This window comes from Panulirus ornatus, chromosome 15 (genome assembly GCF_036320965.1).
Source record: "Panulirus ornatus isolate Po-2019 chromosome 15, ASM3632096v1, whole genome shotgun sequence".
NCBI classification, from domain to species: domain Eukaryota; kingdom Metazoa; phylum Arthropoda; class Malacostraca; order Decapoda; family Palinuridae; genus Panulirus; species Panulirus ornatus.
Genome location: NC_092238.1, coordinates 21,108,760 through 21,136,685, shown reverse-complemented (window position 1 = coordinate 21,136,685; position 27,926 = coordinate 21,108,760). Strand labels below are relative to the sequence as shown.

Below are 27,926 nucleotides of genomic sequence, written 5' to 3'. Positions count from 1 at the left end.
TTTTGTTGGACTCAGATTCAGCTGAGCAGAGAACACTTACCATTAAGTGTCTTAGAATTGTTCATTTGTAATTTAATCTCTTGCAGCTACATGTTCTTTGATGAATGACTGAATTCTTGGATTTGGTATCCAAGTTTTAACTGTGAGAGAACATGTGTAAGACAGCAGATCAGTACCCAGCTTATGTTGCAGCCTTGTACTACATGCCACTTCATGCTTGAACGGCCAGTTTCTTTTGGCTGTTTTATTCATTATTTGCATGGCTTAGAACTCTTCTGTTATGATTTTTATTAATTTTTGAATGCAATTAAGTCATTGGTGTAATAGTTGTCATTAATTAGTAGATTTGTTTTGTTTGCTGACTCTTTCTTTATAGATGCTTATCATTAGAGCAGATGATAGAAATCTTTAACTTGCACATGTTTTACTAATTTCCCAAGCTTGTGTATTTCATTGTGTTTCCTAGAGATTCCTGCATTTCTAGTACTGCTGATCATTTAAGAAAGTGTAGAAGTGGAATATTTTCAGTTATATTGTTAAATTATGCTGTCCATAGATGTTACTGAAATTTTTTTCATGTTATATACAATATCCAGTAAAGCATTTCATATTTTTTTTATTATACTAAAATGATAAGCTTTTTACACAGCAAGAAATGTGCAAAGTGAATCTTTTTGAAACATTTCACAAGATTGGGTTTGGCATCTTTTTAGAATGCTGCAATGTTACAGGATGTCTATGGGCAGTCCTTGGATGATGACTATGAATACTCTCAGGCTGTCTATGAAGACGATGAACAACCTGTCACCCGCCGTACCGGTTACAATCAGTATTCTTCTAATGATGCTGAACGTAGAATTTCACAGATGTCACAGCACTCCAATCAAGGATCATCTCCACAGGTATTCTTTTACCTTATTTGTCTTGAATGTACTGGTATATATAATGGTGATGATAGGGAGATATTTATTTTTAATATTTTTTAAGTTTTAATTCGTGGTGATTATATAAGAATGGAGTAGCTGTGTCTTGAATGTGTATATTTATAGATTTTTTATAATTTGAGTTTAATGTGAGTGGTTCATATGTAAATGCTGAGTGTGTTTGTTGTCATTGTAGCAGTTCTTGCATGGCCCTCTTTTTCTGAGTTGCAGCATACTAGAAAAGTTTTGATAGTCATATGGAATGACAAATTGATACAGAAATTGCATTCATATTTTCCTCAATGGAGGAAGAGAAAGATTGATTTGTTTCAGTCTTATGATTAAGATAGATTTAGTCTGAATTTCACAGCCCACATTTTTATAGCATTTACATCATAGAAGTCCATTATATCTTCAGTTATCATACAGAAACACCACAATGTTCATTCTGGTATTTCTCTTCTGTTGCATATATTTTTTTAGATTTCTTATTTTTCTAAGTTAAAGAACAAAAATGGTACAGGTAGAAGATCTTCAGTCCGAATTACTTAGGACTGAGAAATATTTCAACTATGGATATTTTTAGATTATAAGCAATCGTCTTGGTGGCTTCTCTGGCATTTAAAAGATGTAGTATATGTAATCATTTGGTTTATGGACTCTTCATGGGATAACACTGGAAATGAAGAGGCATCTTCAGTGAGATTGTATCATCATCTGTAGATGAAAAGGGCAGCACAGTCTTGCAGAGGAACTTCTCATTCCAAGGGAGTCCATGATTTCCCTGGTATGAATTTTAGTGTTGCCTTGAAACTGTAGAAGCCCTATTAAAGTGTATCAGGTGTTATAATATTAGATTATATGAATACATACACTATCTCAGTTTTATGTTCTTATCTTTAACACTTGAATCACTTCCATTATTTTAAGAATCATATGTGAAACTCTCAGATTTGCATTATAAGACAGGCAGGTGCATCCAAATTTGGCAGGTATAATGAAAGTCTATGACAAGCATTTGGGCCCAAGGTAAGATTTTCTCCTATGTTTTTCAGAGGTTGTAGATAATTTTTGGTATTTGCATTAGGTAAGAACATATGGAAAAGAACTGTATTGAAAAGATATCTGAATAATTCAATTTACCATATCATTCACCAGTGATAAGGTGAATATTTTGAACAGAAGGAAGTTAGGAGCATTTGGGTGCAAAGCTAGATTTTTTCTCGTAAATATTCACCATGTCCCATGTTAGCGAAGTAGCATCAAGAACAGAGGACTGAGCCTTAGAGGCAAAATCCTCACTTGGTCCCCTTCTCTGTTCTTTTTTTTTGGAAAAGTAAAAACTGGAGGGGAGGATTTCCAGCCCCCTGGTCCCACTCCTTTTAGTTGCCTTCTATGACACGCAAGGAATATGTGGGAAGTATTCTGAGGCTGGCGGAATGCTTGCATAGTGCCATTGTACAAAGGCAAAGGGGATAAGAGTGAGTGCTCAAATTACAGAAGTATAAGTTTGTTGAGTATTCCTGGGAAATTATATGGGAGGGTATTGATTGAGAGGGTGAAGGCATGTACAGAGCATCAGATTGGGGAAGAGCAGTGTGGTTTCAGAAGTGGTAGAGGATGTGTGGATCAGGTGTTTGCTTTGAAAAATGTATGCGAGAAATGCATAGAAAAGCAAATGGATTTGTATGTAGCATTTATGGATGTGGAGAAGGCATATGATAGAGTTGATGGAGATGCTCTGTGGAAGGTATTAAGAATATATAGTGTGGGACGGGTAAGTTGTTAGAAGCAGTGAAAAGTTTTTATCGAGGATGTAAGGCATGTGTACGTGTAGGAAGAGAGGAAAGTGATTGGTTCTCAGTGAATGTTGATTTGCGGCAGGGGTGCGTGATGTTTCCATGGTTGTTTAATTTGTTTGTGGGTGGGGTTGTTAGGTAGGTGAATGCAAGAGTTTTGGAAAGAGGGGCAAGTATGCAGTCTGTTGTGGATGAGAGAGCTTGGGAAGTGAGTCAGTTGTTGTTCGCTGATGATACAGCATTGGTGGCTGATTCAGTTGAGAAACTGCAGAAGCTGGTGACTGAGTTTGGTAAAGTGTGTGAAAGAAGAATGTTGAGAGTAAATGTGAATAAGAGCAAGGTTATTAGGTACAGTAGGGTTGAGGGTCAAGTCAATTGGGAGGTAAGTTTGAATGGAGAAAAACTGGAGGAGGTGAAGTGTTTTAGATATCTGGGAGTGGATCTGGCAGCGGATGGAACCATGGAAGTGGAAGTGAATCATAGGGTGGGGGAGGGGGCAAAAGTTCTGGGAGCGTTGAAAAATGTGTGGAAGTCGAGAATGTTATCTTGGAAAGCAAAAATGGGTATGTTTGAAGGAATAGTGGTTCCAACAATGTTATATGGCTGCAAGGTGTGGGCTATAGATAGAGCTGTGCAGAGGAGGGTGGATGTGCTGGAAATGAGATGTTTGAGGACAGTATGTGGTGTGAGGTGGTTCGATCAAGTAAGTAGTGAAAGGGTAAGAGAGATGTGTGTTAATAAAAAGAGTGGTTGAGAGAGCAGAAGAGGGTGTTTTGAAACGGTTTGGTCTCATGGCGAGAATGAGTGAGGAAAGATTGACCTAGAGGATATATGTGTCGGAGGTGGAGGGAACTTGGAGAGTGGGAGACCACATTGGAGGTGGAAAGATGGAGTGAAAAAGATGTTGAGTGATCGGGGCTTGAACATGCAGGAGGGTGAAAGGCATGCAAGGAATAGAGTGAATTGGAACGATGTGGTATACCGGGGTTGACGTGCTGTCAGTGGATTGAACCAGGGCGTGTGAAGCATCTGGGGTAAACCATGGAAAGTTGTGTGGGGCCTGGATGTGGAAAGGGAGCTGTGGTTTCGGTGCATTATACATGACACTGAGTGTGAGTGAATGTGGCCTTTGTTGTCTTTTCCTAGTGCTACCTCGCGCGCTTGCGGGGGGGAGGGGGTTTTCACTTCATGTGTGGTGGGGTGGTGACGGGAATGACTAAAGCAGCAAGTATGAATTATGTGTATGTGTATATATGTATATGTCTGTGTGTGTATATATGTATTCATATGTTGAGATGTATAGGTATGTATATGTGCATGTCTGGATGTGTATGTATATACATGTGTATGTGGGTGGGTTGGGCCATTCTTTCGTTTGTTTCCTTGTGCTACCTCGCTAACGCGGGAGACAGCGACAAAGTATAATGAATAGATAAATAGATATATTCTTTCTTGTCCCCAGGGATATAGGTTAGATTTCTATCTGTATATTATCTGAGTATGTCGATAATTATTGATTCATGCATTAGATAAGAACCTTCTGAAGAGAACTATGATGTTTTAATACTTGTTTGTAATTTTCCACATTTGCAAGGTAGTGTCAGGAAGAGATGAGGCAATGGCTTCATTTGCTCACATCTCTCTGGTTGTAATGTGTAGTTTACTCTATTATTCAACAATTACAAGTTGCGTGTTATGAACCAGAGGCAGTTGCAAGCATTTGCTTTGTAAGATTTTCTCCTATACTTATCTGAATGCATTGGACCAGGCCCCCATTAAATCATAATCCATTAAGTTGTAGTGTAACTTATTTCTTCTAAGTCTGATGATTATGATTAAATGAGAAAACTCTGTAATACAAAATAAATGAAACTTTTTGGAATTCCTAATGAAACATAGAAAATATATGAAAGACTTCACAATACAGGTTGAGCATCCCTAATCTGAAAATCCAAAATCTGAAGTGCCCCAAAATCTGAAACTTTTTGAGTTGTGACATGACGTTACTAGTAGAAAATTCTACACCTGACCTCACCTGCCCATGCTAAGCTCTGATGCTCTGTTGGCACCAGTTTGTTACAAACCATCATCACTACCAAACCTATGTGCTTTGCTGACTGTATTTTTTTGCTTATTCTCTGATCTGTGGTACAAAGATATTGTTGAAAATGTCGAAAGGCCTGCACAGATATCTCTACAGTTAATGGTGAAATAGCTGAAATGGCTCTGAATCAAGGTGATCATGATAGTAGAGACAATGAAGATGACCTTGTTAACACTGCAGAAAATGTGCCTATAGACGACATGGTAAAAATGTGTGATGAACTCTTTGAAGGCCTAGAGCAGCATGCATTCATAACAAAGCAAGAAATAATGTTAGTTTATTAAATTAAAGAGACTTCTAAAACAAAAATCATTGTTAGTTAGGCAGATGACTGTAGAGGGAGCATTTCAAAAAGCCATCCAGCAGAATGCCTCCTCATCCCTAGAGGACCCACTTTCTGATCCCTCAACTTCTGATGTTCGTAGTCAATGATGTCAACAGTGATGTACCCTCCCCCTCAAGTTTCTAAGGCAGTATGTAGTTCTAGTATTTGTTGCTGCATTTATCTTCTTTTTAAGCAGAGATCCTTTTTTTGGTAAGTGCAAAACATTTTCATGTGAAATGTGAATTTCAACTCCAAGATTGCCTTGTTTAAGTGTAACATGACCAGCAATATTATTGCATTGAAATTTTTCTCACTGTTTTCATTACGTTTACAGCTACCTTTAATTGTCATAGATTGAATGTTTATTTGTTTTTATATCTTAAATGAAGCCTAGGAATTGAAATAGTGTACAGCAATGTTTTAGTCAAAGCACATTGCATTGTAAGTGGAAACTGAAAACCTGCAGTTGTTTGTTGTTGTTCTTGTTTAACAGCTGATACAGGTATTCTGCTGATGTTACTTTGCTGCTTAGTTACATTAGGTACATTGTTATTTCATTGTGATGATAGTGTTCCACATTTTTTACTGTTAAGTACTTTTGTGTGAATAAGTGTAAGAAATAATTGCTTTATCAGTAGCATATGAATTCAGAGTCAGGAATGGAGGTGATGCCAAACAACCACAGATTGTCCACATGGGCAACTGAGATTGTGACACCTTAGCTTTCTTATGGTTCAGTTTTACACAAACTTTGCCTCATGTGCAAGGTTATTCAAGATATTGTATGAATTACCTTCAAGGTATATGTATAAGGTGTATATGAAACATGAAGTGATTTTGGGTCCCATCCCCAGGATATTTCCCAAATCCAAAAATATTCAAAATCCAAAACACTTCTGGTCCCAGGCATTTTGGATAAGGCATACTCAACCTGCATATTAAATAGATAAAAGATTTATAGAATTCCAAATGGTAGGTGTATCAGATACTCCTATCCCTCGACATTCAGAACGGTTATATTCCTGAAAAGTAGCCCTTGAATTGAATATCTGTAATTCAAAACCAATTTTCCCATTGACGTCCAATCTTTGATCAGACATATGTTTCTACAGACAAATTTTTCCCCCAGAACATGATAGAATTACATTAAGACATTTTTTGAAGTAAATAATTGATTGAAAAAGATTATATCATAAACTTTGTAGCAGTATTATTATTAGTAAAAATATTATGCCCCATATTTAAGAGAAAGATTATATCATAAACTTTATAACAGTATTATTATTAGTAAAGATATTATGCCCCATATTTAAGAGAAATGTATGTTGATGTACAAGAATAGATGGCAGGAGGTCAACAGATAGATGCAGGGGCTGAAAAAGTGGGCAAATGAAAGATGATGTAAAAGAGTATCAGCAAACCCATGGGAGAAGTTATTTTGGAAGGAGGTTATCAGTTTGAGAAAAACAGTACAAATGGATACATCAGTGAAGGGGGCAAAAGGGGAAGTTGTGACAGGCAGTTATGAGGTGAAGATGAGATGGAGTTAGTACTATGTAGGATTGTTGAACATGTTTGATGATATGATGGCAGATGTTGGATGTTTAGGTCAGAGATATGCAGAGTAAGAGTCATTGCAAGTGGTTTCAATGAAGGCAAAATGCGATGAAAGCCTTGCATGCAAGGCAGGTGGAATTGCAAGGCAGGTGGAATGGATAGTATTTCAGTTCATTTTCTTAAGGAAGGGGATGACTGTGTTGTTGATTGGTTAGGATTATCAGTGTATGTATGGAGGTGCCCAAGAGTTGATGGAATGTCTGCATTGTGCCATTGTATGAGGAAAGGGGGAAAAAGATTCATGTTTAAGCTACAGAGGAATGAGTTCATTGAGCATACCTGGTAAGTTATATGGAAAAGTGGTAATTAAGAGGATGGTAACATGCACAGAACATGAGAGTAGGAAGGAAACTGTGTGTTTTCAGGAGTGTCACAGGATGTGTTGATCCGTTGTTTTCTTTGAAGAATGTGTGTGAGAAATATTTAGAGAAAGCACAGATAAAGTTCATAGATATGATATGTGGAAGGTATTATGAATATAGGCTGTTGGAGAAAAGCTGTTAGAAGTGGTGTGAGGTAGGTAGGTGTGTGTGAATAGATAGAGAGGAAGGTGAGTGGTTCCAGGTATTTGATTTTTAATGTTGGAGGCTCCAGTCACATACAAAAGTTAGCATCAAGGCAAGGCCTTAAGATATATAGAGGTTATTATTTTTTTTTTTTTTTCATTTTTTCATACTTGATTGCCATTTCCCACATTAGTGAAGTGCCAGGAAACAGATGAAGAAATACTCATGTGCTCACATACACATAAATATACATATATACACATACATATACATACACATCCATAAACATATAAACACACGTACATATTCATACTTTGCCATCATCTGTTCCCAACACAACCCTGCCTCACAGGAAACAGCACAAATGCAAGAAGGAAATGAAAAGAGATGATATATATATTCTGATTGCCACCCCCTGCATCACAAATACAGTACCAGGAAACTTATGAAGAAAGGACACATCCTCTAACATCTATATGCAAGCTGTTGTGTAATTTCACTGAAACCACAGCTCTCAATCTACATCCAGGCCCCACAGTCCTTTCCCTGTTTACCCAGATGTTTCTTATACCCTGGTTCAGGCCATTGACAGCACGTTGACCCCAGTATACTATATAGTTACAATTCACTGTATTCCATGTATGCCTTTCACTCTCCTATATGCTCAGGTCCCAATCACTCAAAATCTTTTTCTTTCCATCCTTCCATCTCCAGTTTGGTCTCCTGGTTCTCCTTGTTCCTCCTCTCCTGACACACATATACTCTTTGCCAATCTTTCCTTACACCTTTTGTCCATTGTCCAAACCATTTCAAGACACCCTCTTCCTCTCTTTCTACCACACTTTTTATTACTGCTCATGTCTCTTACCCTTTCATTACTTGCTCGATCAAACCACCTCATGCCACATATTATCCTCAAATTTTTTTTTTCAACTCATTCACTCTCCTCCACAGAATCCTATATATATATCCCATGCCTTGCAGCCATATGATATTGTAGGAACTACTGCTCCTTCAAACATTCCCTTTTTTGTTCTCCAAGATAATGTTCTCTCTTTTCTCAGTCTTCAGCACTCCCAGAACCTTTGCCCATTCCCCTAACCTATGACTTACTTCTGCTGCCATGGTTCCATTTGCTGCCAAGTCCACTCCCAGATATCTGAAACACTTCACTTCCTCTAGTTTGTCTCCATTCAAACTTACATTCCATCTAACATGTCCCTCAGCCCTGCTGAATGTAATAACCTAGCCTTCATTCACATTCACACTCAACTTCCTTCACCCACTTCCAAAGTCAGTCTTTAACCTTGTAGTTTCTCACTCAAATCAATCACCAGTGCTCCTTCTTTGGCTAACAAGAAATGCCTAATTTCCCAGGCCCTCTCATCCCCAACAGACAGCATATTCGCCCTTTACTCCAAAAAACTCTTGCACTTACCTCCCTCCTCCTCATCCATAAATAAATTGAACAACCATGGTGCCATTACACACCCCAGCTGCACACCATCCTACACTTGGAACCATTCACTCTCCTGTCTTCCTACTTGTACAAACACCTTACATCCTTGATAAAAACTTCTCACTGCTTCTTGCTTTAATGAGTTAATGAAAGGGTAAAAGAAGAGATAAGGGAAAGTATTTGTCATTGTACAGGATGTGTAAAACCTGTCTTTTAAAATGTGCCAGGTCATAGTTGGTGGGATAAACTTGAGAAGCTAGAGATTAAGCTTTGAGGTGTAGAGAAAGAAACTGTTATCAAAACGGCCCACTCTTGAGATATCAGTGGCCATGTGATAATCATGGGATGCAGCAGCTTGCTGAGTATTGCATGCTGTAGCTAGGAGTGGGGCCACACAAGGAGCCAGCTCTAGGGAGCAAAAACCAGAGTAACACTTACAGAAGAGGGAAAGTGAGCCAACTTTGCAATGTAGGGCAAGCAGGTCAAGTTTTGCATCTAGCATGGGAGAGTTTATAAGTCGAACAGCTTTCATCTCAATTCTGCTAAGTAAGGATACAGAACTAGAACCAGTCCAGATGTCTGAACAATACTCCATTCAAAGATGAATGAATCCTTTGTATAAATAAAGCAAATGTTCAGAAGAAAAGAAATTTCTACACCCAAACAGGACTCCCAGTTTCTTAGAAGCAGACTTAGCTACTTCTGTAATGTAGGGTGTCCAAGAAAGAGTGAATGTTACAATAGTACCAAATATGTTCATTGAATTGAGATGACATTTCAGAAGCATCGAGGGTGAATGGAAACTTATGAGGAATTTTCAGTAAAGAGGTTGGTAGAAACTGTGTTTTTGAGGCATTTAACTGAACTAGATTTCATCTATCCCACTGAGATATCTTGTCCATGTGTGAGTTTATTGAGGAAGTTGTTTTGAGATGAGATGCATATGTAGGAGAAGCAGAATCGAAGGATGTGGAGGTATACAGTGTTGAGCCTTCTGCGTATGAGTGCATTTTGCTATTTGTTGAAGAAAGGAAATCATTGATAAAAGGAGAAAAAGTGTAGGAGACTGGATAGAACCTCGAGGGACATCACTGTAGATGGAGGAAAGGGGTAGGTTGATCCATCAATGTTTGTGGAGAGATATTGGCCGGAGAGGAGCCTAGGTATGAGGTTAGCAAAGTGAGGGAGGGATGCCAGAAGAGGGGAGTATGGTGTATGATATCACTGTGGCTGTTTATTTTGTTTATGATTGGGTTGATGAGGGAGTAAATGCAAAGGCGTTGGAGAAAGGTATACAGGTTTACAGACTATAGGGGGTGAGGTTGCTTGAAAAGTGAGTTGCTTGTTGTTTGCAGATGCCATAACACTGTTGGCACTGAATAGCCTTTGAAGCAATAGTGCTTAGCTTATAAGCCTAACTTTTATAATCCAATCCATGACACTGGTGGTAGATTCAAGTGAGAAACTGCAGAATTTGGTGTCCGAATTTGAGAGAGTTTGTGAAAGGAGAAAGTTTAGAGTATGTGGCATGAGAAGAGTGGGAGGTGGGTTGATTAGAAAGGGTAGTGAGTGGTGGGATGAAGAAGTAAGAGTATTAGTGAAAGAGAAGAGAGAGGCATTTGGACGATTTTTGCAGGGAAAAAATGCAATTGAGTGGGAGACGTATAAAAGAAAGAGACAGGAGGTCAAGAGAAAGGTGCAAGAGGTGAAAAAAAGGGCAAATGAGAGTTGGGGTGAGAGAGTATCATTAAATTTTAGGGAGAATAAAAAGATGTTCTGGAAGGAGGTAAATAAAGTGTGTAAGACAAGGGAGCAAATGGGAACTTCAGTGAAGGGCGCAAATGGGGAGGTGATAACAAGTAGTGGTGATGTGAGAAGGAGATGGAGTGAGTATTTTGAAGGTTTGTTGAATGTGTTTGATGATAGAGTGGCAGATATAGGGTGTTTTGGTCGAGGTGGTGTGCAAAGTGAGAGGGTTAGGGAAAATGATTTGGTAAACAGAGAAGAGGTAGTGAAAGCTTTGCGGAAGATGAAAGCCGGCAAGGCAGCAGGTTTGGATGGTATTGCAGTGGAATTTATTAAAAAAGGGGTGACTGTATTGTTGACTGGTTGGTAAGGTTATTTAATGTATGTATGACTCACGGTGAGGTGCCTGAGGATTGGCGGAATGCGTACATAGTGCCAGTGTACAAAGGCAAAGGGGATAAGAGTGAGTGCTCAAATTACAGAGGTATAAGTTTGTTGAGTATTCCTGGTAAATTATATGGGAGGGTATTGATTGAGAGGGTGAAGGCATGTACAGAGCATCAGATTGGGGAAGAGCAGTGTGGTTTCAGAAGTGGTAGAGGATGTGTGGATCAGGTGTTTGCTTTGAAGAATGTATGTGAGAAATACTTAGAAAAGCAAATGGATTTGTATGTAGCATTTATGGATCTGGAGAAGGCATATGATAGAGTTGATAGAGATGCTCTGTGGAAGGTATTAAGAATATATGGTGTGGGAGGCAAGTTGTTAGAAGCAGTGAAAAGTTTTTATCAAGGATATAAGGCATGTGTACGTGTAGGAAGAGAGGAAAGTGATTGGTTCTCAGTGAATGTAGGTTTGCGGGGGGTGTGTGATGTCTCCATGGTTGTTTAATTTGTTTATGGATGGGGTTGTTAGGGAGGTGAATGCAAGAGTTTTGGAAAGAGGGGCAAGTATGAAGTCTGTTGGGGATGAGAGAGCTTGGGAAGTGAGTCAGTTGTTGTTCGCTGATGATACAGCGCTGGTGGCTGATTCATGTGAGAAACTGCAGAAGCTGGTGACTGAGTTTGGTAAAGTGTGTGAAAGAAGAAAGTTAAGAGTAAATGTGAATAAGAGCAAGGTTATTAGGTACAGTAGGGTTGAGGGTCAAGTCAATTGGGAGGTGAGTTTGAATGGAGAAAAACTGGAGGAAGTGAAGTGTTTTAGATATCTGGGAGTGGATCTGTCAGCGGATGGAACCATGGAAGCGGAAGTGGATCATAGGGTGGGGGAGGGGGTGAAAATTCTGGGAGCCTTGAAGAATGTGTGGAAGTCGAGAACATTATCTCGGAAAGCAAAAATGGGTATGTTTGAAGGAATAGTGGTTCCAACAATGTTGTATGGTTGCGAGGCGTGGGCTATGGATAGAGTTGTGCGCAGGAGGATGGATGTGCTGGAAATGAGATGTTTGAGGACAATGTGTGGTGTGAGGTGGTTTGATCGAGTAAGTAACGTAAGGGTAAGAGAGATGTGTGGAAATAAAAAGAGCGTGGTTGAGAGAGCAGAAGAGGGTGTTTTGAAATGGTTCGGGCACATGGAGAAAATGAGTGAGGAAAGATTGACCAAGAGGATATATGTGTCGGAGGTGGAGGGAACGAGGAGAAGAGGGAGACCAAATTGGAGGTGGAAAGATGGAGTGAAAAAGATTTTGTGTGATCGGGGCCTGAACATGCAGGAGGGTGAAAGGAGGGCAAGGAATAGAGTGAATTGGAGCGATGTGGTATACCGGGGTTGATGTGCTGTCAGTTGATTGAATCAGGGCATGTGAAGCGTCTGGGGTAAACCATGGAAAGCTGTGTAGGTATGTATATTTGTGTGTGTGGACGTATGTATATACATGTGTATGGGGGGTGGGTTGGGCCAATTCTTTCGTCTGTTTCCTTGCGCTACCTCGCAAAGGCGGGAGACAGCGACAAAGCAAAAAAAAAAAAAAAAAAAAAATTAATGAAAACATGGTTAATTGGTTTAACACTGCTGATAGACTGGTTAGTTAGGGTTTAATTTTGAATAGAGAAAACTTGGAGGAAGTCTCCTTTTTTCTCGTCTTGGTTACATCCACACACATTTAGACACACCAATCTGAACCTTTGAGGAGGATGAGCACTCCCCGCGTGACTCCTTCTGTTTCCCCTTTTAGAAAGTTAAAATACACGGAGGGGAGGGTTTCCAGCCCCCCACTCCCGTCCCCTTTAGTCGCCTTCTACGACACGTGAGGAATGCGTGGGAAGTATTCTTTCTCCCCTATCTCCAGGGATAAAAAAATAAAAATGATAAGATATATGTTTTTTTTTTTTTTTTTTTTTGCTTTGTCGCTGTCTCCCGCGTTTGCGAGGTAGCGCAAGGAAACAGACGAAAGAAATTGCCCAACCCACCCCCATACACATGTATATACATACGTCCACACACGCAAATATACATACCTACACAGCTTTCCATGGTTTACCCCAGACGCTTCACATGCCTTGATTCAATCCACTGACAGCACGTCAACCCCGGTATACCACATCGCTCCAACTCACTCTATTCCTTGCCCTCCTTTCACCCTCCTGCATGTTCAGGCCCCGATCACACAAAATCTTTTTCACTCCATCTTTCCACCTCCAATTTGGTCTCCCTCTTCTCCTCGTTCCCTCCACCTCCGACACATATATTCTCTTGGTCAATCTTTCCTCACTCATTCTCTCCATGTGCCCGAACCACTTCAAAACACCCTCTTCTGCTCTCTCAACCACACTCTTTTTATTTCCACACATCTCTCTTACCCTTGCGTTACTTACTCGATCAAACCACCTCACACCACATATTGTCCTCAAACATCTCATTTCCAGCACATCCATCCTCCTGCGCACAACTCTATCCATAGCCCACGTCTCGCAACCATACAACATTGTTGGAACCACTATTCCTTCAAACATACCCATATTTGCTTTCCGAGATAATGTTCTCGACTTCCACACATTCTTCAAGGCTCCCAGAATTTTCGCCCCCTCCCCCACCCTATGATCCACTTCCGCTTCCATGGTTCCATCCGCTGCCAGATCCACTCCCAGATATCTAAAACACTTCACTTCCTCCAGTTTTTCTCCATTCAAACTCACCTCCCAATTGACTTGACCCTCAACCCTACTGTACCTAATAACCTTGCTCTTATTCACATTTACTCTTAACTTTCTTCTTTCACACACTTTACCAAACTCAGTCACCAGCTTCTGCAGTTTCTCACATGAATCAGCCACCAGCGCTGTATTATCAGCGAACAACAACTGACTCACTTCCCAAGCTCTCTCGTCCCCAACAGACTTCATACTTGCCCCTCTTTCCAAAACTCTTGCATTCACCTCCCTAACAACCCCATCCATAAACAAATTAAACAACCATGGAGACATCACACACCCCTGCCGCAAACCTACATTCACTGAGAACCAATCACTTTCCTCTCTTCCTACACGTACACATGCCTTACATCCTCGATAAAAACTTTTCACTGCTTCTAACAACTTGCCTCCCACACCATATATTCTTAATACCTTCCACAGAGCATCTCTATCAACTCTATCATATGCCTTCTCCAGATCCATAAATGCTACATACAAATCCATTTGCTTTTCTAAGTATTTCTCACATACATTCTTCAAAGCAAACACCTGATCCACACATCCTCTACCACTTCTGAAACCACACTGCTCTTCCCCAATCTGATGCTCTGTACATGCCTTCACCCTCTCAATCAATATCCTCCCATATAATTTACCAGGAATACTCAACAAACTTATACCTCTGTAATTTGAGCACTCACGCTTATCCCCTTTGCCTTTGTACGTTATTATTATTATTATTATTATTATTTTTCTTTGTTGCTGTCTCCCGCGTTAGCGAGGTAGCACAAGGTAACAGACGAAAGAATGGCCCAACCCACCCACATACACATGTATATACATACACATCAACACACGCAAATATACATACCTATGCATCTCAACGTATACATATATATACACTCACAGATATAAACATATATACACATGTATATAATTCATACTGTCAGCCTTTATTCATTCCCATCGCCACCCTGGCACACATGAAATAACAACCCCCTCCCCCCTCATGTGTGCGAGGTAGCACTAGGAAAAGACAACAAAGGCCACATTTGTTCACACTCAGTCTCTAGCTGTCATGTAATAATGCACCAAAACCACAGCTCCCTTTCCACATCCAGGCTCCACAGAACTTTTCATGGTGTACCCCAGACGCTTCACATGCCCTGGTTCAATCCATTGACAGCACGTCGACCCCGGTATATCACATCGTTCCAATTCACTCTATTCCTTGCACGCCTTTCACCCTCCTGCATGTTCAGGCCCTGATCACTGAAAATCTTTTTCACTCCATCCTTCCACCTCCAATTTGGTCTCCCACTTCTCCTCGTTCCCTCAACCTCGGAAACATATATCCTGTTTGTCAATCTTTCCTCACTCATTCTCTCCATGTGACCAAACCATTTCAAAACACCCTCTTCTGCTCTCTCAGCCACACTCTTTTTATTACCACACATCTCTCTTGCCCTATTATTACTTACTCGATCAAACCACCTCACACCGCATATTGTCCTCAAACATCTCATTTCCAACACATCCACCCTCCTCCGCACAAGTCTATCCATAGCCCACGCCTCGCAACAAATAACATTGTTGGAACCACTATTCCTTCAAACATACCCATTTTTGCTTTCAGAGAGAATGTTCTCGACTTCCACACATTCTTCAACGCTCCCAGAATTTTCGCCCCCTCCCCCACCCTATGATTCCCTTCCACTTCCATGGTTCCATCCACTGCCAAATCTACTCCCAGATATCTAAAACACTTCACTTCCTCCAGTTTTTCTCCATTCAAGCTTACCTCCCAATTGACTTGACCCTTAACCCTACTGAACCTAATAAGCTTGCTCATATTCACATTTACTCCAGCTTTCTTCTTTCACACACTTTACCAAACTCAGTCACCAGCTTCTGCAGTTTCTCACCTGAATCAGCCAGCAGTGCTGTATCATCAGCGAACAACAACTGACTCACTTCCTAAACTCTCTCATCCACAACAGACTGCATACTTGCCCCTCTTTCCAAAACTCTTGCATTCACCTCCCAAACAACCCCATCCATAAACAAATTTAACATCCATGGAGACATCACACACCCCTGCCGCAAACCTACATTCACTTAGAACCAATGACTTTCCTCTCTTCCTACACGTACACATGCCTTACATGCTCAATAAAAACTTTTCACTACTTCTGACAACTTGCCTCCCACACCATATATTCTTAAATCCTTCCACAGAGCATCTCTATCAACTCTATCATATGCCTTCTCCAGATCCATAAATGCTACATACAAATCCATTAGCTTTTCTAAGTATTTCTCACATACATTCTTCAAAGCAAACACCTGATCCACACATCCTGTACCACTTCTGAAACCACACTGCTCTTCCCCAATCTGATGCTCTGTATGTGCCTTCACCCTCTCAATCAATACCCTCCCATATAATTTCCCAGGAATTCTCAACAAACTTATACCTCTGTAATTTGAGCACTCACTTTTATCCCCTTTGCCTTTGTACAATGGCACTATGCAAGCATTCCGCCAATCCTCACGCACCTTACCATGAGTCATATATACATTAAATAACCTTACCAACCAGTCAACAATACAGTCACCCCTTTTTTTTTTTTTGTAAATTCCACTGCAATACCATCCAAACCCGCTGCCTTGCCGGCTTTCATCATCCACAAAACTTTTACTACCTCTTCTCTGTTTACCAAATCATTTTCCCTAACCCTCTCACTTAGCACACGATCTCAGCCAAAACACCCTATATCTGCCACTCTATCATCAAACACATTCAACAAACCTTCAAAATACTCACTCCATCTCCTCACATCACCACTACTTGTTATCACCTCTCCATTATCCCCCTTCACTGAAGTATCCATTTGTTCCCTCGTCTTATGCACTTTATTTTCCTCCTTCCAAAACTTCTTTTTATTATCTCTAAAATTTAATGATACTCTCTCACCCCAAATCTCATTTGCCCTCTTTTTCACCCCTTGCACTTTTCTCTTGACCTCTTGCCTCTTTCTTTTATACATCTCCCACTCATTTGCATTATTTCCCTGCAAAAATCATCCAAATGCCTCTCTCTTCTCTTTCACTAATAATCTTACTTCTTCATTCCACCACTCTACCCTTTCTAATCTGCCCACCTCCCATGCTTCTCATGCCGCAAGCATCTTTTGTGCAATCCATCACTGCTTCCCTAAATACATCCCATTCCTCCCACACTCCCCTTACATCCTTTGTTCTCACCTTTTTCCATTCTGTACTCAGTCTCTCCTGGTACTTCCTTACATAAGTCTCCTTCCCAAGCTCACTTACTCTCACCACTCTTTTCACCCCAACATTCTCTCTTCTTTTCTGAAAACCTCTACAAATCTTCACCTTTGCCTCCACAAGATAATGATCAGACATCCCTCCATTTGCACCTCTCAGCACATTAACATCCAAAAGTCTCTCTTTCGCATACTTGTCAATTAACACGTAATCCAATAACGCTCTCTGGCCATCTCTCCCACTTACATATGTATACTTATATATATATCGCTCTTTTTAAACCAGGTATTCCCAGTCACCAGTCCTTTTTCAGCACATAAATCTACAAGCTCTTCACCATTTCCATTTACAACACTGAACACCCCATGTACACCAACTATTCCCTCAACTGCCACATTGCTCACCTTTGCATTCAAATCACCCATCACTATAACCCGGTCTCGTGCATCAAAACTACTAACACACTCACTGACCTGCTCCCAAAACACTTGCCTCTCATGATCTCTCTTCTCATGCCCAGGTGCATATGCACCAGTAATCACCCATCTCTCTCCATCAACTTTCAGTTTTACCCATATCAATCTAGAGTTTACTTTCTTACACTCTATCACATACTGCAGTCAGGGGTTGATGAGAGGAGAAGAGCAAAGGAAGGAGTAGCACTGCTCCTGAGGCAGGAGTTGTGAGAGTATGTGAGAGTCAAGTGTTTTGGTAGCAGCTTTGGTGCACGAGACCTGGTTATAGTGATGGGTGATTTGAATGCAAAGGTGAGGAATGTGGCAGTTGAGGGTATAATTGGTGTACATGGGGTGTTCAGTGTTGTAAATGGAAATGGTGAAGAGCTTGTAGATTTGTGTGCTGAAAAAGGACTGGTCATTGGGAATATTGGGTTTAAAAAGCAAGATGTACATAAGTTTACATATGTAAGTAGGAAAGATGGTCAAAGAGCGTTATTGGATTACATGTTAATTGATAGGTGCGCAAAAGAGAGACTTCTGAATGTTAAGGTGCTGAGAGGGGTAACTGGAAGATATCTCCTCATTATCTTGTGGAGGCAGAGGTGAAGATATGTAGAGGTTTTCAGAAAAGAAGAGAGACTGTTGGCGTGAAGAGAGTGGTGAGAGTAAGTGAGCTTGGAAAGGAGACTTGTGTGAGGAAGTGCCAGGAGAGTGAGAGCAGAGCTGAAAAAGGTGAGAGCAAATGACGTAAGGGGATTTGGGGAGGAATGGAATGTATTTAGCGAAGCAGTGCTGGCTTGCGCAGAAGGTGCCTGTGGCATGAGAAGGGTTAGAGGTGGGCAGATTAGAAAGGGTAGTGAATGGTGAGATGAAGAAGTAACATTGTTAGTGAAAAAGAAGAGGGAGGCATTTGGATAGTATTTGCAAGGAATTGCAGAATATGACTGAGAGATGTATAAAAGAAAGAGGCAAGAGGTCAAGAGAAATGAGCAAAAGGTGAAAAAGAGGGCAAATGAGAGTTGTTGTGAGAGAGTATCATTAAAGTTTAGGGAAAATGAAAGAGGTTTTGGAAGCAGGTAAATAAAGTGCGTAAATAAATTATACATTTCCTTTTTTCCATAGCCAGAGGTTGGACCATTATGTGACATTCTTTTTTTCATTCATTTCAAGCTAGAAGTTTCAGTTTTCTAAATTGTTTCTTACATTTCTCATATGTATATATATGTATGTGTGTGTGTGTGTGTATATGTGCGTATGTATGTGTATGTGTGTGTATGTGTATATGTATATATATATGTATATTATCCCTGGGATAGGGGTGAAAGAATACTTCCCACGTATTCCTCGCGTGTCGTAGAAAGCGACTAGAGGGGATGGGAGCGGGGGGCCAGAAATCCTCCCCTCCTTGTATTAACTTTCTAAAATGGGAAACAGAAGAAGGAGTCACGCGGGAGGTGCTCATCCTCCTCGAAGGCTCAGAGTGGGGTGCCAATGTGTGTGTGGATGTAACCAAGATGTGAAAAAAGGAGAGATAGGTAGTATGTTTGAGGAAAGGAACCTGGATGTTTTGGCTCTGAGTGAAACAAAGCTCAAGGGTAAAGGGGAAGAGTGGTTTGGGAATGTCTGGGGAGTAAAGTCAGGGGTTAGTGAGAGGACAAGAGCAAGGGAAGGAGTAGCAATACTCCTGAAACAGGAGTTGTGGGAGTATGTGATAGAGTGTAAGAAAGTAAATTCTCGATTAATATGGGTAAAACTGAAAGTTGATGGAGAGAGGTGGGTGATTATTGGTGCATATGCACCTGGGCATGAGAAGAAAGATCAAGAGAGGCAAGTGTTTTGGGAGCAGCTGAATGAGTGTGTTAGTGGTTTTGATGCACGAGACCGGGTCATAGTGATGGGTGATTTGAATGCAAAGGTGAGTAATGTGGCAGTTGAGGGAATAATTGGTATACATGGGGTGTTCAGTGTTGTAAATGGAAATGGTGAAGAGCTTGTAGATTTATGTGCTGAAAAAGGACTGATGATTGGGAATACCTGGTTTAAAAAGCGAGATATACATAAGTATACTTATGTAAGTAGGAGAGATGGCCAGAGAGCGTTATTGGATTACATGTTAATTGACAGGCATGCGAAAGAGAGACTTTTGGATGTTAATGTGCTGAGAGGTGCAACTGGAGGGATGTCTGATCATTATCTTGTGGAGGCTAAGGTGAAGATTTGTATGGGTTTTCAGAAAAGAAGAGTGAATGTTGGGGTGAAGAGGGTGGTGAGAGTAAGTGAGCTGAGAAGGAGACCTGTGTGAGGAAGTACCAGGAGAGACTGAGTACAGAATGGAAAAAGGTGAGAACAATGGAAGTAAGGGGAGTGGGGGAGGAATGGGATGTATTTAGGGAATCAGTGATGGATTGCGCAAAAGATGCTTGTGGCATGAGAAGAGTGGGAGGTGGGTTGATTAGAAAGGGTAGTGAGTGGTGGGATGAAGAAGTAAGAGTATTAGTGAAAGAGAAGAGAGAGGCATTTGGACGATTTTTGCAGGGAAAAAATGCAATTGAGTGGGAGATGTATAAAAGAAAGAGACAGGAGGTCAAGAGAAAGGTGCAAGAGGTGAAAAAAAGGGCAAATGAGAGTTGGGGTGAGAGAGTATCATTAAATTTTAGGGAGAATAAAAAGATGTTCTGGAAGGAGGTAAATAAAGTGCGTAAGACAAGGGAGCAAATGGGAACTTCGGTGAAGGGCACAAGTGGGGAGGTGATAACAAGTAGTGGTGATGTGAGAAGGAGATGGAGTGAGTATTTTGAAGGTTTGTTGAATGTGTTTGATGATAGAGTGGCAGATATAGGGTGTTTTGGTCGAGGTGGTGTGCAAAGTGAGAGGGTTAGGGAAAATGATTTGGTAAACAGAGAAGAGGTAGTGAAAGCTTTGCGGAAGATGAAAGCCGGCAAGGCGGCAGGTTTGGATGGTATTGCAGTGGAATTAATTAAAAAAGGGGGTGACTGTATTGTTGACTGGTTGGTAAGGTTATTTAATGTATGTATGACTCATGGTGAGGTGCCTGAGGATTGGCGGAATGCGTGCATAGTGCCATTGTACAAAGGCAAAGGGGACAAGAGTGAGTGCTCAAATTACAGAGGTATAAGTTTGTTGAGTATTCCTGGTAAATTATATGGGAGGGTATTGATTGAGAGGGTGAAGGCATGTACAGAGCATCAGATTTGGGAAGAGCAGTGTGGTTTCAGAAGTGGTAGAGGATGTGTGGATCAGGTGTTTGCTTTGAAGAATGTATGTGAGAAATACTTAGAAAAGCAAATGGATTTGTATGTAGCATTTATGGATCTGGAGAAGGCATATGATAGAGTTGATAGAGATGCTCTGTGGAAGGTATTAAGAATATATGGTGTGGGAGGCAAGTTGTTAGAAGCAGTGAAAAGTTTTTATCGAGGATGTAAGGCATGTGTACGTGTAGGAAGAGAGGAAAGTGATTGGTTCTCAGTGAATGTAGGTTTGTGGCAGGGGTGTGTGATGTCTCCATGGTTGTTTAATTTGTTTATGGATAGGGTTGTTAGGGAGGTAAATGCAAGGGTTTTGGAAAGAGGGGCAAGTATGAAGTCTGTTGGGGATGAGAGAGCTTGGGAAGTGAGTCAGTTGTTGTTCGCTGATGATACAGCGCTGGTGGCTGATTCATGTGAGAAACTGCAGAAGCTGGTGACTGAGTTTGGAAAAGTGTGTGGAAGAAGGAAGCTAAGAGTAGATGTGAATAAGAGCAAGGTTATTAGGTACAGTAGGGTTGAGGGTCAAGTCAATTGGGAGGTGAGTTTGAATGGAGAAAAACTGGAGGAAGTGAAGTGTTTTAGATATCTGGGAGTGGATCTGGCAGCGGATGGAACCATGGAAGCGGAAGTGGATCATAGGTTGGGGGAGGGGGCGAAAATCCTGGGGGCCTTGAAGAATGTGTGGAAGTCGAGAACATTATCTCGGAAAGCAAAAATGGGTATGTTTGAAGGAATAGTGGTTCCAACAATGTTGTATGGTTGCGAGGCGTGGGCTATGGATAGAGTTGTGCGCAGGAGGATGGATGTGCTGGAAATGAGATGTTTGAGGACAATGTGTGGTGTGAGGTGGTTTGATCGAGTGAGTAACGTAAGGGTAAGAGAGATGTGTGGAAATAAAAAGAGGGTGGTTGAGAGAGCAGAAGAGGGTGTTTTGAAGTGGTTTGGGCACATGGAGAGGATGAGTGAGGAAAGATTGACCAAGAGGATAAATGTGTCGGAGGTGGAGGGAACAAGGAGAAGAGGGAGACCAAATTGGAGGTGGAAAGATGGAGTGAAAAAGATTTTGTGTGATCGGGGCCTGAACATGCAGGAGGGTGAAAGGAGGGCAAGGAATAGAGTGAATTGGAGCGATGTGGTATACCGGGGTTGACGTGCTGTCAGTGGATTGAAGCAGGGCATGTGAAGCGTCTGGGGTAAACCATGGAAAGCTGTGTAGGTATGTATATTTGCGTGTGTGGACGTATGTATATACATGTGTATGGGGGGGGTTGGGCCATTTCTTTCGTCTGTTTCCTTGCGCTACCTCGCAAACGCAGGAGACAGCGACAAAGTATAATAATATATAGAAAAAAAAAAGACAAAAGAACAAATATGGAACATCAGTGAAGTTATCAAATGGGTAGGTAATAACAAGTAGTAGTTAAGTTAGAAGGAGATGGAGTGAGTATTTTGAAGGTTTGTTGAATGTGTTTGATGATAGAGTGATAGATAAGGGTGTTTTGGTTGAGATGGTGTGCAAAGTGAGAGGGTCAGGGAGAGGAGGTGCTGAAAGCTTTGCAGAAGGTGAAAGCTGGCAAGGCGGCAGGTTTGGATGGTATTGCTGTGGAATTTATTAAAAAAGGGGATGACTGTGTTGTTGACAAGTTGTTAAGGATATTCAATGTATGTATGGTCCATGGTGAAGTGCCTGAGGATTGGCAGAATGCATATATAGCGCCATTGTACAAAGGCAAAGGGGATAAAGGTGAGTGTTCAAATTACAGAGGTATAAGTTTGTTGAGTATTCCTGGGAAATTATATGGGAGGGTATTGATCGAGAGGGTTGAGGCATGTAGAGAGCACCAGATTGGGGAAGAGCAGTGTGGTTTCAGAAGTGGTAGAGGATGTGTGGATCAGGTGTTTGTTTTGAAGAATGTATCTGAGAAATACTTAGAAAAGCAAATGGATTTGTATGTAGCATTTATGGATATGGAGAAGGCATATGGTAAAGTTGATAGAGATGGTTTGTGGAAGGTATTATGAGTGTACGGTGTGAGAGGGAAGTTACTAGAAGCAGTGAAAAGTTTTTATCAAGGATGTAAGGCATGTGTACTAGTAGGAAGAGAGAAAAGTGATTGGTTCCTAGTGAATAGTAGTTTGCGGCAGGGCTGCGTAATGTCTCCATGGTTGTTTAATTTGTTTAGGGATGAGGTTTTTAGGGAGGTAAATGCAAGAGTTTTGGAGAGAGAGGCAAGTATGCAGTCTGTTATGGATGAGAGGGCTTAGGAAGTGAGTCAGTTGTTGTTTGCTGATACAGTGCTGGTGGCTGATTCATGTGAGAAACTGCAGAAGCTGGTGTCAGTTTGGTAAAGTGTGTGGAAGAAAGCTGAGAGTTAATATGACTAAGAGCAAGGTTATTAGGTTCAGTAGGGTTGACGGGCAAGTCAATTGGGAGATAAGTGTGAATGGAGAAAAACTTGAGTAAGTGAAGTGTTTTAGATATCTGGGAATGGATATAGCAGCAGATGGAACCATGGAAGTGGAATTGAGTCACAGGGTTTGGAAGGAGCAAAGGTTCTGGGAGCGTTGAAGAATGTGTGGAAGACAACAACGTTATCTCAGAGAACGAAAATGGGTATGTTTGAAGGAATACTGGTTCCAAAAATGTTTTATGGTTGAGAGGCATGGGCTATAGATAGGGTTGTGCAGAGGAGGGTGGATGTGTTGGAAATGAGATGTTTGAGGACAATATATGGTGTGAGGTGGTTTGATCGAGTAAGTAATGAAAGGGTAAGAGAGATGTGTGATTATAAAACGAGTTTGGTTAAGATAGCAGAAGAGGGTGGATTGAAATTGTTTGGTCACATGGAGAGAATGAGTGAGGAAAGATTGACAAAGAGGATATATGTGTCAGAGGTGGAGGGAATGAGGAGAAGTGGGAGACCAAATTGGAGGTGGAAGGATGGAGTGAAAAAGATTTTGAGTGACCGGGGCCTGAACATGCAGGAGGGTGAAAGGCGTGCAAGGAATAGAATGAATTGGAACGATGTGGTATACCAGGGTCCACTGTTGTCAATGGATTGAACCATTGCATGTAAAGCTTCTGGGCTAAACCATAGAAAGTTTTGTAGGGCCTGGATGTGGAAAGGGAGCTGTGTTTTTGGTGCAATACACATGACAGCTAGAGACTGAGTGTTAACGAATGTGGCCTTTGATGTCTTTTCCTAGCTATACCTCGCACTTGTGCAGTGAGAGGGTTTGCCATTTCATTTGTGATGGTGTGGCAGTGGGAATGGATGAAGGTAGCAAGGGTGAATATGTACATGTGTTTATGTCTGTGTATGTATATGTATTTTTTTTTTTTTCTTTTTTTTTTTTGCTTTGTCACTGTCTCCCGCGTTTGCGAGGTAGCGCAAGGAAACAGACGAAAGAAATGGCCCAACCCACCCCCATACACATGTACATACATACGTCCACACACGCAAATATACATACCTACACAGCTTTCCATGGTTTACCCCAGACGCTTAACATACCTTGATTCAATCCACTGACAGCACGTCAACCCCGGTATACCACATCGCTCCAATTCACTCTATTCCTTGCCCTCCTTTCACCCTCCTGCATGTTCAGGCCCCGATCACACAAAATCTTTTTCACTCCATCTTTCCACCTCCAATTTGGTCTCCCTCTTCTCCTCGTTCCCTCCACCTCCGACACATATATCCTCTTGGTCAATCTTTCCTCACTCATTCTCTCCATGTGCCCAAACCATTTCAAGACACCCTCTTCTGCTCTCTCAACCACGCTCTTTTTATTTCCACACATCTCTCTTACCCTTACGTTACTTACTCGATCAAACCACCTCACACCACATATTGTCCTCAAACATCTCATTTCCAGCACATCCATCCTCCTGTGCACAATTCTATCCATAGCCCACGCCTCGCAACCATACAACATTGTTGGAACCACTATTCCTTCAAACATACCCATTTTTGCTTTCCGAGATAATGTTCTTGACTTCCACACATTCCTGAAGGCTCCCAGAATTTTCGCCCCTCCCCCACCCTATGATCCACTTCCGCTTCCATGGTTCCATCCGCTGCCAGATCCACTCCCAGATATCTAAAACACTTCACTTCCTCCAGTTTCTCCATTCAAACTCACCTCCCAATTGACTTGACCCTCAACCCTACTGTACCTAATAACCTTGCTCTTATTCATATTTACTCTTAACTTTCTTCTTCCACACACTTTACCAAACTCAGTCACCAGCTTCTGCAGTTTCTCACATGAATCAGCCACCAGCGCTGTATCATCAGCGAACAGCAACTGACTCACTTCCCAAGCTCTCTCATCCCCAACAGACTTCATACTTACCCCTCTTTCCAAAACTCTTGCATTCACCTCCCTAACAACCCCATCCATAAACAAATTAAACAACCATGGAGACATCACACACCCCTGCCGCAAACCTACATTCACTGAGAACCAATCACTTTCCTCTCTTCCTACACGTACACATGCCTTACATCCTCGATAAAAACTTTTCACTGCTTCTGAAACTTGCCTCCCACACCATATATTCTTAATACCTTCCACAGAGCATCTCTATCAACTCTATCATATGCCTTCTCCAGATCCATAAATGCTACATACAAATCCATTTGCTTTTCTAAGTATTTCTCACATACATTCTTCAAAGCAAACACCTGATCCACACATTCTCTACCACTTCTGAAACCACACTGCTCTTCCCCAATCTGATGCTCTGTACATGCCTTCACCCTCTCAATCAATACCCTCCCATATAATTTACCAGGAATACTCAACAAACTTATACCTCTGTAATTTGAGCACTCACTCTTATCCCCTTTGCCTTTGTACAATGGCACTATGCACGCATTCCGCCAATCCTCAGGCACCTCACCATGAGTCATACATACATTAAATAACCTTACCAACCAGTCAACAATACAGTCACCCCCTTTTTTGATAAATTCCACTGCAATACCATCCAAACCCGCTGCCTTGCCGGCTTTCATCTTCCGCAAAGCTTTTACTACCTCCTCTCTGTTTACCAAATCATTTTCCCTAACCCTCTCACTTTGCACACCACCTCGACCAAAACACCCTATATCTGCCACTCTATCATCAAACACATTCAACAAACCTTCAAAATACTCACTCCATCTCCTTCTCACATCACCACTACTTGTTATCACCTCCCCATTTGCGCCCTTCACTGAAGTTCCCATTTGCTCCCTTGTCTTACGCACTTTATTTACCTCCTTCCAGAACATCTTTTTTTTTTTTTTTTTTTTTTTTTTTTTATACTTTGTCGCTGTCTCCCGCGTTTGCGAGGTAGCGCAAGGAAACAGACGAAAGAAATGGCCCAACCCCCCCCCCATACACATGTACATACACACACCCACACACGCAAATATACATACCTACACAGCTTTCCATGGTTTACCCCAGACGCTTCACATGCCTTGATTCAATCCACTGACAGCACGTCAACCCCTGTATACCACATCGCTCCAATTCACTCTATTCCTTGCCCTCCTTTCACCCTCCTGCATGTTCAGGCCCCGATCACACAAAATCTTTTTCACTCCATCTTTCCACCTCCAATTTGGTCTCCCTCTTCTCCTCGTTCCCTCCACCTCCGACACATATATCCTCTTGGTCAATCTTTCCTCACTCATTCTCTCCATGTGCCCAAACCATTTCAAAACACCCTCTTCTGCTCTCTCAACCACGCTCTTTTCATTTCCACACATCTCTCTTACCCTTACGTTACTTACTCGATCAAACCACCTCACATCACACATTGTCCTCAAACATCTCATTTCCAGCACATCCATCCTCCTGCGCACAACTCTATCCATAGCCCACGCCTCGCAACCATACAGCATTGTTGGAACCACTATTCCTTCAAACATACCCATTTTTGCTTTCCGAGATAATGTTCTCGACTTCCACACATTTTTCAAGGCTCCCAAAATTTTCGCCCCCTCTCCCACCCTATGATCCACTTCCGCTTCCATGGTTCCATCCGCTGACAGATCCACTCCCAGATATCTAAAACACTTCACTTCCTCCAGTTTTTCTCCATTCAAACTCACCTCCCAATTGACTTGACCCTCAACCCTACTGTACCTAATAACCTTGCTCTTATTCACATTTACTCTTAACTTTCTTCTTCCACACACTTTACCAAACTCAGTCACCAGCTTCTGCAGTTTCTCACATGAATCAGCCACCAGCGCTGTATCATCAGCGAACAACAACTGACTCACTTCCCAAGCTCTCTCATCCCCGACAGACTTCATACTTGCCCCTCTTTCCAGGACTCTTGCATTTACCTCCCTAACAACCCCATCCATAAACAAATTAAACAACCATGGAGACATCACACACCCCTGCCGCAAACCTACATTCACTGAGAACCAATCACTTTCCTCTCTTCCTACACGTACACATGCCTTACATCCTCGATAAAAACTTTTCACTGCTTCTAACAACTTTCCTCCCACACCATATATTCTTAATACCTTCCACAGAGCATCTCTATCAACTCTATCATATGCCTTCTCCAGATCCATAAATGCTACATACAAATCCATTTGCTTTTCTAAGTATTTCTCACATACATTCTTCAAACCAAACACCTGATCCACACATCCTCTACCACTTCTGAAACCGCACTGCTCTTCCCCAATCTGATGCTCTGTACATGCCTTCACCCTCTCAATCAATACCCTCCCATATAATTTACCAGGAATACTCAACAAACTTATACCTCTGTAATTTGAGCACTCACTCTTATCCCCTTTGCCTTTGTACAATGGCACTATGCATGCATTCCGCCAATCCTCAGGCACCTCACCATGAGTCATACATACATTAAATAACCTTACCAACCAATCAACAATACAGTCACCCCCTTTTTTAATAAATTCCACTGCAATACCATCCAATCCTGCTGCCTTGCCGGCTTTCATCTTCCGCAAAGCTTTTACTACCTCTTCTCTGTTTACCAAATCATTTTCCCTAACCCTCTCACTTTGCACACCACCTCGACCAAAACACCCTATATCTGCCACTCTGTCATCAGACACATTCAACAAACCTTCAAAATACTCATTCCATCTCCTTCTCACATCACCACTACTTGTTATCACCTCCCCATTTACGCCCTTCACTGAAGTTCCCATTTGCTCCCTTGTCTTACGCACTTTATTTACCTCCTTCCAGAACATCTTTTTATTCTCCCTAAAATTTACTGATAGTCTCTCACCCCAACTCTC

General features: G+C 41.5%; 1 protein-coding gene across 4 annotated transcripts in view; it reads left to right on the top strand.

The window, feature by feature from the left end:
• LOC139753743 (uncharacterized) overlaps positions 1-27,926 on the top strand; it is a 264,930-nt gene that overhangs the window by 132,737 nt on the left and 104,267 nt on the right. For 2 of the 4 annotated variants that reach the window (XM_071670543.1, XM_071670544.1), the window contains exon 6: positions 777-902. In XM_071670543.1, coding sequence (XP_071526644.1) covers positions 777-902 — 126 coding nt within the window. Of the gene's footprint in view, positions 1-731; positions 903-27,926 lie in introns of all 4 variants that reach the window. The other 2 variants (XM_071670541.1, XM_071670542.1) reach the window with 1 other exon arrangement.